The sequence below is a fragment of the Pongo abelii genome, chromosome 1 (assembly GCF_028885655.2).
Source record: "Pongo abelii isolate AG06213 chromosome 1, NHGRI_mPonAbe1-v2.0_pri, whole genome shotgun sequence".
Lineage (NCBI taxonomy): Eukaryota > Metazoa > Chordata > Mammalia > Primates > Hominidae > Pongo > Pongo abelii.
In genome coordinates this window covers 218539096-218551450 of record NC_071985.2, presented here as the reverse complement: position 1 = coordinate 218551450, position 12355 = coordinate 218539096, and the positions used below count along the sequence as shown (strand labels likewise).

The 12355-nt window shown below is 46.9% G+C and overlaps 1 protein-coding gene across 3 annotated transcripts in view; it reads left to right on the top strand.

Annotated features, from left to right (window-relative positions):
- The window catches only part of TMEM51 (transmembrane protein 51), a 67140-nt gene that overhangs the window by 53621 nt on the left and 1164 nt on the right, over positions 1-12355 (top strand). For all 3 annotated transcript variants that reach the window (XM_002811455.4, XM_002811454.5, XM_024237287.2), the window contains exons 2-3: positions 5227-5301; positions 9617-10154. In XM_002811455.4, the coding sequence (XP_002811501.3) occupies positions 9814-10154 (341 nt within the window). In that variant the 5' untranslated portion in view covers positions 5227-5301; positions 9617-9813. The remainder of the gene's footprint in view (positions 1-5226; positions 5302-9616; positions 10155-12355) is intronic.

The window sequence follows — 12355 nt, the reverse complement described above, 5'->3', positions numbered from 1 at the left end:
AGGACCCTGGTGATGTCAGGTTTCATACAATTCACCGATGTCTTGTGTTTGGAGTTGGGGAGGGAAGCTGCCTCTTTTCTCTGCAAGCCATGACATATTCTGGAAGATGTCCACTTTCCCATCGCTGTGGGATTACTGAGGCTGAGCCCTCACCCTGGAATACCCTGATCTCTTACCCCCAAATTCCACCCACAGGAAGGCCACAGAGGCCTCAAGGTCCTGCAGAGCTGCATGCGTATCTTCCTTCTCCCTGCACTCCTCAAATTGAATCCGTCACTCTTTTTGGAAGCTCTACGGACATGCTCCGTTTTGGCAGTGCTACTTGGTGTTTAAAAGCATGGGTTTTAGAATCAGGCGTACCCTACCCCTGCCTTGTACTCACTGTGTGATCTTAGATAAATTACTTTCCCTCTCGGAACCTGTGTCCTTATCTATAAAATAGAACCAATAACTATTAAATGATGATGCACATAAAGAGCTCCACAGAGGGCCTGGCACAGAATTGGCATTCAACACACGTTGACGCTTTCTCTGATGCTGACTTCCCTTCTGTTAGGAAGAATCGCCTGTCTTCCTGCTCATACATCTCTGTATCCCCCAAAGCCCCTGGCATACAGTAGGGGATCGGGAATTGTTTAAATCAAAATCTTCAACAAGTCATTTTTTAAAAAATGTTCAGGTCCAGTGGCTCACGCCTGGTAATCCCAGCACATTGGGAGGCTGAGGCAGGCAGATCGCTTGAGCCCAGGAAATCGAGACCAGCCTGGGCAACAGAGCGAGACCCTTTCTCTACAAAAGACAGAAAAATTAGCTGGATATGGTGGTGTGTGCCTGTAGTCCCAGCTCCTCGGGGGCCGAGGTGGGAGGATTGCTTAAGCCTGGGAGGTCAAAGGTACAGTGAACCATGATCATGCCACTGCAGCCTGGATGACAGAGTGAGACCCTGTCAAAAAAAAAAAGAGAGAGAGAAGAAAGGGAAGAGGAGGGGAGGGGAGGGAAGGGAACATTTACCTGTCACTCCCTCACAATTTTGTCCTGAAACACCTCTGGGAAGAAGGAAGGAAGGAGGGAAGGAGGGAGAGTAGGTAGGGAAACATTTACCTGTCACTCCCTCGCACTTTTGTCCTAAAACACCTCTGGGAACCTGGGTGCCTTGCCCAGAAAGTGGCCCCCAGGGACTCAGCTTTGTGGGAACCCGCACAGCGCGGGCACAGTGGACTTCACAGTCAGCTGGATTTGATTATGAGTCGACTGTGCCACTTACCGGCTGTGTGGCCCAGGGCAAATGACTTACCTTGTCCAAGACTCCGAGATGGTGGGGCGGATCATTCCTTGAAGTGTGGCGGTGAGGATCGGGTGAGTTTAGGAATGCACCTGATTCATGCTGAGTATCAGCTGCTGCTGATTTCATGATAGCTGCTGCGGAGACTGCTATTCTTGTTACCATTATTCTTCCTACCCTGCCTTGTGTATTACTTAACATCCTTTCTTCTTTTCCCATCCGCTCTCTCCAGCTGGGCAGCCCTCCTCCCCACTTGCCTGCCTCTATGCCTCATTTGCACATTGCTTTTTGTTTTTCCTGAGTGCACGGTCTAAAAGATCCCTGGTGCTCTGTTGAAACAGGAACCTGACACCCTTTGACCTTGGTCCGTGGGGAGGTGGCCTGAAACTCCCTCCCAGGCCGGACAGGAGCAGGGGCTCAGCACCTTTCTTCCTACCCCCACTGCATGGGACTGGAAATTGTGACAAAAGTGATTGTGGGCTGAAACTTGGCAGAGAGAGCCCCACTGAATTCCTCCTTTGTGATGTGAATGTAGCACAGCCCGGTGGAACCGGGGATCCCTTTCCCAATTATGCAGCTTGGCAGGAAGAGGTCAGTGCCGAGAGAATGCTCAAGGAGCCCCTTTGTCACGGGGGTTGGTAGCACTGCCAGCCGCCTCCGACTGGCAAGACCTCCTCCCACTAAAGCCAACTGGGCTGGGCGCTTCTGCAACTACACCTTCCGGGGCCGCAGCACAGAACTCAGTGGTCACGTGAGGGTCTAGAGCCGATTCCCAGTTTCTAAACTGTGTCCTGGAGAGTTTCTGCAATTCAGTGAGAAGAGGCAGCGGAAGGCCCAGCCATCAATGCTTGGGCCCTTTACCCCGTTTCAGCCGGGGCAGCACTGCTTTCTATTGTCCCATCTTATTTCAGTCGTTGTCTTCACGTTCAAGTTCACAGAGACTCAATCCAGATGTGCCTGGCTGTGATGGCCCCACTCAGGTCTCAGCCATTCTGATGTCTGGAGCTGGGTCTACCTCCCGGGCCCCCACTCCTCCACACCCACTGCACAGCCCCTCCCTGCTGGCTCTGGTTGGCCAAGGGTGTGCACAGGAGTGGAAAGAGCCTCTGCCCAGCGTGGAGCAGTGAGGCTAAAGGCTTCCATGTTCCCTGCTGACTTCCACCTGCAAAGGCCAGGCAACCGCTGAAACCTCCAGCCCCACCAGGGAATACTGATACAGTCACTTTTTCAGGTCACAACGGAAATCACATTTATTCTGCATATTTTTCTCATGTTGCCGGCAAATTATTTGCATACGGATACAAGATTTGGGTATCTGGATCTTCCTGCAAGTTAGCTTTTATTAATCCTCTCCCCTTCAGGCTTGGACTGGGAATTTCCCCTCATTGATATGAAACTTGGTTAAACTTTTAAACTTGCCGGATATTCATTTGTTTGTTCTATAAATATCTACTAAGTACCTGTTAAGTTCCTGGCATGCGGTGCTGGGGCCTGGAGCAGGCAATGGACAAGACAGACAAGAACCGTGTTTCAGAGAGTTCATACTCCAGTGGGGGAGACAGGGAGCCAACAAGAAAGCAAAATGAGATTACTACTGACTGCTATGCGTTATCATCACCCATGGGAAGGAAAGGCAAGGAACTCAGCAGGGGACCCAAGTGTAGCTGTGTGAGGGAGGAGGCATTTCCATTGGGTGGTCAGAGAGGTGCTCACTGAGGAGGTGGCATTTGAGCTGAGAGACAGAGGTCTCTACTAAAAAGTAGCTAGATAGGCAGGCATTGTGGCTCATGCCTGCAATCCCAGCACTTTGGTAAGGCCGAAGCAGGAGGATCGCTTGAGGCCAGGAATTCAAGACCAGCCTGGGCAACACAGCAAGACCCCATCTCTACAAAAAGATTAAAAATTAAAACATTAGCTGGGTGTGATGGTGTGCACCTGTAATCCCAGGTACTTGGGAGGCTGAGGCAGGAGGATCACTTGAGCCCAGGAGTTCGAGGCTGCAGTGAGCTATGGGTGACAAAGAAAGACCCTGTCTCCAAAAATAATTTTTTAAAAAATTTTAAATACAGAAATAAATAAGTAGCCAGACAAGAGACAGGTGGAAGGGTGTTTTCAAGCAGTAGGCATAGCAAGTGCCAAGGCCCTGTGGTAGGAAGTAGTTGGTGCCACTGAGGAGCAGAAAGGAAACAACTGAGGGCTGGTGAGCAGGAGATACGAGCTGTGACAGCAAGACAGGAGCCTCATCCAGGCTGGTGGGGCTTGAGGGTCATGGCCAAGGAGTTTGGATTTTATGCTAAGAGTAATGAAAACATATTGATGGGCTTTTGGACATTCTTGTTACAAACTATTTCAGTCATTCAAAAGAGTATATATAAGATATATGTGAATTGTAAGGAATAGTATAATAAAATGTTCATGTACCCTTCACTGTTTGCCTCCCCAGTACCATTCTTCACTCTTCATTTCTCCAGGAGGTAGTGTGTGTGTGTGTGTGTGTGTGTGTGTGTGTGTGTGTGTGTGTGTGTTTGTCTGTTTGTTGAGACAGGGTCTCATTCTGTCACCCAGGCTATAGTGCAGTGGTGCGCTCAAGGCTCACTGCAGCATTTACCTCCTAGGCTCAAGCAGATCCTCCCACCTCAACCTCCCAAGTAGCTGGGACTACAGGTGTGAGCCACACACTGGGCTAATTATTATTATTATTATTATTATTATTATTATTATTGTAGAGACAGGTCTCACTATAGTGCCCAGGCTAGTCTCGAACTCCTGAGCTCAAGTGATCCTCCCACCTTGGGCTCCCAAAGTGCTGGCATTACAGGTGTGAGCTACTGTGCCTGGCCAGAAGGTAGCCTGAATTTGTCCTGAATTTTAGTTTATAGTCTTTGCATTTCTTCCTAATACTACAAAAATAGAGCAACATATTGTTTGGTTTTGCCTGGTTTTGAACTTCATTTAAGTGGACTTCTGCAGTGTGTATTCTTCTGCAGTTTGCTTTTCTGTTCAACATTATGTTTGTCAGGATCATCCTCACTGGTGCACGCGGCTGCAGTTTACTCACCTTCACTGCTGCGCACGTAATACTCCACAGAGTGACAATGTTGTGGTTTATCCTTTCTCCTGGGACCAATTTCTAATGTTGAATCAAACCCTGCATTCTTGGGATAAACCCAACTTGATTATGAAGTGTTATCTTTTTAAAAAATATGGTTGGGCTGGGTGCTCCCTTCTGTAATCCCAGCACTTTGGGAGGCCAAGGCAAGAGGATCTCCTGAGGTCAGGAGTTCAAGACCAGCATGGCCAACATGGTGAAACCCTGTCTCTACTAAAAATACAAAAATTAGCCAGGTGTGGGGGTGTGCACCTGTAGTCCCAGCTACTTGGGAAGCTAAGGCAGGAGAATTGCGTGAATCCAGGAGGCAGAGGTTGCAGTCAGCTGAGATCACACCACTGCATTCCAGCCTGGGCAAAAGAGTAAGACTCAGGAAGGAACGGAGGAAGGGAGGAAGGGAGGGAGATGGGGAGGGAAGGAGGGAAGCATTGATTCCATTTGCTGATTTTTGTTTAGGCTGGTGGGTCAGACTGGCCTGTCATTTTCCTCTCCTGCCTTGTCCTTTTCTAGTTTTGGTGTCAAGGTATATACATTCCTTATAAGATGACCTGAGAGTGTTTCCTCTGATATTCTCTGGAGCACATGTCTAAGATGGATAATACTATGAAAGAGTTTGATAAATGTTAGCTACCATGTTGTCATCCTTCTGCAACTCATATTTTTTGTACAGAATTCTGGCTTCTTTTGGTACCACTTGTCTTGCATAGATACCTACCCTGACCCCTGCCCTTTTCCCCCCAAAAAACAAAGAAAACACATGGCTCCCCTACATGTAACTCCAATTGCAACGCTCACAGCTTGCTTAGAAAGCTGCATCTCTGTGGTTTTTTTATAGGTGGATCTTTAACTCAAGACTCTAGCATGAAGAGTTGCCTTCTGGCCTGCCCTGAGTCTCCTCGAATAACAACAGGTAGGTACCTCTCTAACTGGTTCATAATTTTTCTTTAAAAACTCAGATATAGAATCATTCATGTCTCCCTTAGGGCCTCCTCAGACATGAGCAGTGATGGGGCCAATCCCAGGGTCTAGAGGTTGAGTTTGGCCAAGCCAGGACCCCAGACTGCCCACCACACCTACTGTGTTTTAGGGACATATTGGAAGCTGTGTGGTCCAAATCCTCTAAGCATAAAATTAGCTTCTTTCCATATTTTTAAAAGGAAAAGAACACCATGCTAAATATAGTTCGGGTGCTGTCCAGGGTCAACAAGCCAGGAACAGGACAAACAGCTGACCAGATGCCCCGCTGGGAGCTGGGTTTCTACAGACCCCATAGACCCATCAAGATCACAGTCCCCAAAGAGAGGGCTGAACTTGAAGAACAAGTTTATGCCACCGTTGCACACATAGCCCTGCCACAAACCCAAAAAACCAAAACTGTTTTATGAAAGCAACACATAGATATATCCGTTTTCTAATTCTTATTCTCCCTGTAAGAAAAAGAAAATGAAAATCATGGTTAATCCCATCACACAGAGAAAATGACTATAAACATCATAATATATAATCCGAGTGTTGTGAAACTTAGTATGATACACTCAACAGTGTTTCTCAACCTTTTCCCCCACGTTGCCCTCCCTGAGAAGTCTTTTTAGACATTCTTTTTAGAATACTTGAAAATTTAATGCTAAGGATGCCCTGTGTATCTATTTATATTCTGTGGCCGTGTGGAGGGCCACAAACCATTGTAATATCCAAGATGTTTTTCACCCCGTCCCCAAGAAACAATTTTTGCCCCTTGTGGGTGATCTTACCCCACTGAGAATACAAGCTTTAATTAACATTAAATAACAATTTTTTTTTGTCTGAGAACTTACTGTTATGCTGGTCACAGACTGTTCTCGGTGCTTTATGTATATTATTTATTTATCATAACTCCCCTATGAGGTAGGTACTAGAGAGTTTTTGTCTCCCTTTTACAGTTGTGGAGACTGAAGCACAGAGAGGTTAAGTAACTTGCCCGGGGTCACACAGCTGGGAAGGAATAGAGTGAGGATCTGAGCCCAGGAAGCCTGGGTCCCAAGCTCACTCTTAACCACTCAGCTATGCTACCTTGCAGTGATACAATCAGATTGTGAAAATTCAAAAGAGAGAAATAGAAAGTAAAGGGTACACTTTCCGAGTTTCCTTTGTCCCCAGAAGCAATCATTGGTACAAGTCTGAAAGGTGACCCCCCCCACCCCGGGATTTTTACATACGTGTGTATATATAAAAATACATTGTCTCTTTCATTTCAATGTAAGTACAATCATCCAGGCTTTTTCCCATACATTCATCTGTGTATGGAGAATTTTTTAAAAATTAGAATCACGCTGAACATACTGTTGTTTTAACCTTGTTGTTTGATTTAAAAATATATTAGCTGCTTTGAGACCATAATTTCGTTCAGTGCATGAACCATAATTTATTACCCTGATCTGGATTATTGGCTATTGAAGTAATTTCTAGCTTCTCACCACTATAAAGCTGTGATGAATATCTCTGTACATAATTAAAAGAAGTTGGAATTACAGAGCCAAAGGGTATAAACATTTTTGAAACTTTGGTTCTATAAACGCCAAAACTTGTCATCTAAAAAAATGCCACGAAATTGCCATCCCAACACCTTTCCCCACACTGAGTATTATCACCTGTTTTTAATCATTGACAGTTTATCAGACAAAAAGAATGTATTAATCCCGACATTTTTATCTCTGCCCATGACTCATATCTGGAGCCTGTCTTTCTCTCGTGCAGCATAAGGCAAAGCTGGAATGGAGAATGAATGAGGGCAGGCAGTGAGGGGGTTAAAGCGGCTCAAATCACTAGTCTGCTAACCACACTCTCAGCATCCCAGCTACAAGGCCCGCCTGTCAGGCACTTAGCAGGTGCTCAGAACGTGGTATTTTCATCACTCCTGCTTCCTGCACAAGCCCCTGGCTGTGTACTTCTCCACCCTCCGAGTCTGACCTTGTCTCAGATCCATTTGGTAGAACCGGTGCATTCCTAAGGCTGCCAGAGCCCCCATCCTTCCTTTTGCCGGCCATGAGTGATACTGTAAGAAATAAATATCCTTGTGTATGGTCCCATCTGGTCCTACCGCAGCTGTCTGCAGTGGGATCCCTTTTCAACGCCCTGCACGCCACACGCACGCCCATCCTACCTGTTCATATTCCATACATATGCATGCATATGTACATACGTGCTCGCACGTATGCACATGTGCTCGTGTGCATAAACATGTATGCACACGTGTTCATGCACCAGTGTGCCTTGGTGCTGCTTCTTAACTCCTTCAAGAGCAGAGCCAGTGCGTTCACACACGTGCACACACACAGTGCCGTGCATTCAGGGTTCAGGCCCAATTAGGCTAGTGGGAATCCTCTCCCACATAGACTTTCTGTATGTCCCACAGCCCTAAGCTAGGACACCCTGCTGTCTAATCCCACAGTTCCTGTACTTCCTTCTTACTTTATTGGTATTCCCTATAGATCATTTTCCTGCTGGCCTAGAAACTACTAATCCTTAACTTGCTCACTGTTGTTTCTCCAGTGCCTAACACGCTGCTTAGCAGGTAGTGAGATGCACAAGAAATATTTGTTGAGTGAAAAAAAGAAGGAACAGACTTCAAGCTGATAAAGGATGTTGTTCCAAATATTTTTAGAGTATCTTTTAACAAAGTGGCCAATTTCAGATAAACTCATGGTTTCACAAGAAAATATCTTCGCAGCATCAGATTTCAAGCAGCCTGGTCAGCCATCCTTTTGGAGAGACTGGAAAGAATGCAGAATTGAAAACAGGTCCTTGCCCAGCTAAACATCTTGTAAATTTTACTGTTTTGCAAAAGTTCCTGTCACAGGAATAACGTATGGGGGAACGGTTTAGCAAGGGGCATTGCTTGCTCCTCCTCCTTAGTCCTTGAAAATGTTCTAAACTAAAGCCTTAAGTGACTGCTTCTCTGGCTCGCTCTCAACCAACAAATGCTGTGGAATCCTAGGACCGCTGGCTGCTCCCTTTAGCGCAGGGTCTCTGAGCTGCTTTGTGGAAAGAAGGTTTATTTTGTCCAGCTGGGAACAGGAGCTAAGGGGAAGAATGTGCAGGCCTCTGTCCCCTTTAACAAAGGGAGAACTCGATGTGGTTTCAGAGAAGCTTGTCTTGCTGGGTGACTTCATATGGCCTCTATTCATTTCATCCAACATTGACTCTGCAAACATTTTTTTTTTGGAGACGGAGTCTTGCTCTGTCACCCAGGCTGGAGTGCAGTGGCGCAATCTTGGCTCACTGCAACCTCCACCTCCCAGGTTCAAGCAATTCTCCTGCCTCAGCCTCCCAAGTAGCTGGGATTACTGGGACGTGCCACAGCACCCAGCCTTTTTTTTTTTTTTTTTTTTTTGTATTTTTAATAGAGACAGGGTTTTACCATGTTGGCCAGGATGGTCTCGATCTCTTGACCTCATGATCCATCCGCCTCGGCCTCCCCAAGTGCTGGGATTACAGGCGTGAACTCTGCAAACATTTTTTGAGTCCCTGCTGTGTGCCAGGCTTAGAGATGATGATGATGTGGTCATGGGAAGAGAGAGATTCACCACAGTGGTTGCTGGAGGCTTTGGGGAGCACATGAAAGGGGCATCTGAGCTATGGGTGACCAGAGAAATGTTCTGGAGGGTGGTTGGGGGTGGGTAGTGCCAAGAAAGGCAGGCTAAGAGATGCAGTAGGAGAGGCAGGAGCCAGGCTAAGGCCAGCATGAGCAGCATCATTCTAAGAAGCTGGATTTTCTCCTGCAGGAAATAGGGAGCCATTGAGGGTGGTGAACAGGTGACAGTAGGCTGTTTGGCCTGGTCATACCATTGGCTGAGGCCCTGTCCCCCAGGTGAGTCGGTTACAACCATCGATTGTGGCCCGTTCATCCCATCGCTCACTCTCCTAGAAGCCTCCAGCAAGAGCTGAGAATTTATTGCACTTCATTGAATTCCACACAATGTTTTAATGACCTGAGCTCCGACCTTTCTGGCCTCCTGCAGGGGAAGGTCTGGCTTTTCCTTTTCAGGGAGTAGCGGGGTGCCTTCTTGCAGCCTCGCACAAGGAGCCTGAGCACGTAAGACATCTGGAATGCATCAAAGGCGAGGCCCAGCCAGAGCCGGCGTGCTCGGTGCTGCTGCTTAACTCCTTCAAGAGCAGAGCTGCCACGTTCACAAAGCGTCTGGAATCGGAACTGATCGTCCTCTCTGCTCTTTCTGCTTTCCTTCCAGGCCCTTCTGCCGCAGCCATCCACACGGGAGGCCTCGCGATTGCTGGGAACCATCCCGCAGGAGTTCAGCTGATATTTTTCTAGTGTGGGGCGAGAGATTTTGTGGAGCGCATTTAAGGGGTTTTTGTTGTGACTGCTGCTTTTTATATATTTATTTTCTTTCTTGGAACTGGGCCTCGCCCTCGTCCCACTGGCGTGATGGCCCAGTCCAAGGCCAACGGCTCGCACTATGCGCTGACCGCCATCGGCCTTGGCATGCTGGTCCTTGGGGTGATCATGGCCATGTGGAACCTGGTACCCGGCTTCAGCGCGGCCGAGAAGCCAACAGCTCAGGGCAGCAACAAGACCGAGGTGGGTGGCGGCATCCTCAAGAGCAAGACCTTCTCTGTGGCCTACGTGCTGGTCGGGGCCGGGGTGATGCTGCTGCTGCTTTCCATCTGCCTGAGTATCAGGGACAAGAGGAAGCAGCGGCAGGGCGAGGACCTGGCCCATGTCCAGCACCCGACAGGCGCTGGGCCTCACGCCCAGGAGGAAGACAGGTGAGGCCTGACTGTCGCCTTCCCTCACCGGATCGGGGATGGGCACGCACGCATGCATGCACATGTTCACACCTTTCCTTGGTGAAGAGACTGTCATCTACAAGGCTTTATTGTCCCATGTTCGCCCACGAAGGCTCTGTCAAAACAGTTTATCATTTTAAAAATAACTTTAGACTTTTCTGCCAGAGCTTCCCAAATAGCATGGTACAAATGGATTACAGGTAAACCAAGATTTTTTTTATTTTATTTTATTACAATAGATTTTTACACCATGGAGTACTATTCAGCCATAAAAAGGAACAAAATACTGTCTTTTGGGCCAGGTGCAGTGGCTCACTCCTGTAATCCCAGAACTTTGGGAGGCCGAGGTGGGTGGATCACTTGAGGTCAGGAGTTTGAGACCAGCCTGGCCAACATGGTGAAACCCCGTCTCCACTAAGAATACAAAAATTAGCTGGGCGTGGTGGCACAAGCCTGTAGTCCCAGCTACTCGGGAGGCTGAGGCATGAGAATTGCTTGAACCCGGGGGAGTGGAGATTGCAGTGAGTGAGCTGAGATAGCGCCACTGCACTCCAGCCTGGGTGACACAGTGAGACTCTGTCTCAAAAAAAAAACAACAAAAAAAACTGTCTTTTGCAGCAGCTTGGATGGAGCTGGAGGCCATTACTCTTAAGTGAACCAGCATTTTGACCTGCCCAGGGTCACTGAACAGGGCCTGGGGTGGCCAGCACATTTGCTTGTCCCTTCACCCCAGCATGCTCTGTGTATGCTTTAATTTGAAATGGGTGGGAAGCAATTTTCCATTTGAGCAAAAATGCCACCAACAAATTTAAAAGATAAGTGATACATTGGGGAACATATGATAATAGTTGATATCCCTATTATAAAAAGAGCTCTTAGAAATGAATATGTAAGATGAATATACCAATAGGAAACAGACAAAAGGTTATGAATATTCCATAGATGTTCAACCAGTAGATGTTCAGCTTCATTAGTCGTGAAATGCAAGCAAAAAGATGTCTTTTCTTTTTTTTGCCTATCACATTGATCAAGATAGACAGCCCCTACTGTTGGAGAGTTGTAGGGAAGATGGATTGCTGATAAAATGTTGACTGATAGAAACTTTCTTAAGAGTTTCACCATAAGGGGCAGTACTGAAGATTTGTGTATTGATCCTATTTATAAGAGTTTCTCCCTGGGAGACAGTCCCACAGGTGCAAAGGAGTTTGTACCAGTATATTTATCAGATCGTTGTTTAGGATAACAAAAACTTAGAAACAACCTAAAAAACCACCTACTGAGTTAAATGACATACCTATTCAATGGAGTTCTATGCACCCAGATAACATGGTGGAGTAGTTGAGAGTACAGTGTTCACTTCCTGCCCTCCCATTTCCTGAAGGTCTGACCAAGTCACTTAATCTTGATGTATCTCAGTCCATCTATAAATTGGGTATTATAATAACAGTGAGATAGAAAACAGGCATGACTTGTTTTCTGATCATAACCCTGTGACCAAAACAGGATGTGGTCCAGATGAGATAAGGTTTAAAAAAACACTAGCCAAAGCCAGCAAACGGGAATGAGGGTGATCCCTGGCTGCCCTCATTGCTCATCAGCATGGGACACTCTCACCAGTGCCATGACAGTTTACGATTGTCATGACAACGACCTGGCAGTTACCATCCCGTTCCATGGTAACGACCCAGAAGTTACCTTTCCTAGGAAGTTCTAAATAGCTTGCCACTCAATTTGCATTAACCCACCTCTTAATTTGCATGTGACTAAAAGTGGGTATAAATACAATTTCCAAGAGCCCCTATGTGGCCGACTCTGGGTGTACTGCCTATGAGTTAGCCCTGCTCCACAAGAAGCAGTACCCTTCAATAAAGAATTGTGGTCTAACACCACTGGCTCACCCTTGAATTCCTTCCTGGATGAAGCCAAGAACCCTCCCAGGCTAAGCCCCAAATTGGGGACTCACCTGTCCTGCATGACTAGTACTTAACTCATAGTGTTGTTAGGAATCTGAAATTGGTTCATATTTGCTAAAATACTTAGAAGGGAGCCCAGCTCATAGTAAACACTTGAAGTGTTCACTTTTATTGCCTCTAAGACCCATTTGTTATTTACAAGGCTGCTGTGTGTGGACTCTTTGGAGCCCATCTCTTTGGGATTTTGATTGACTTGAGCGCAGGCTA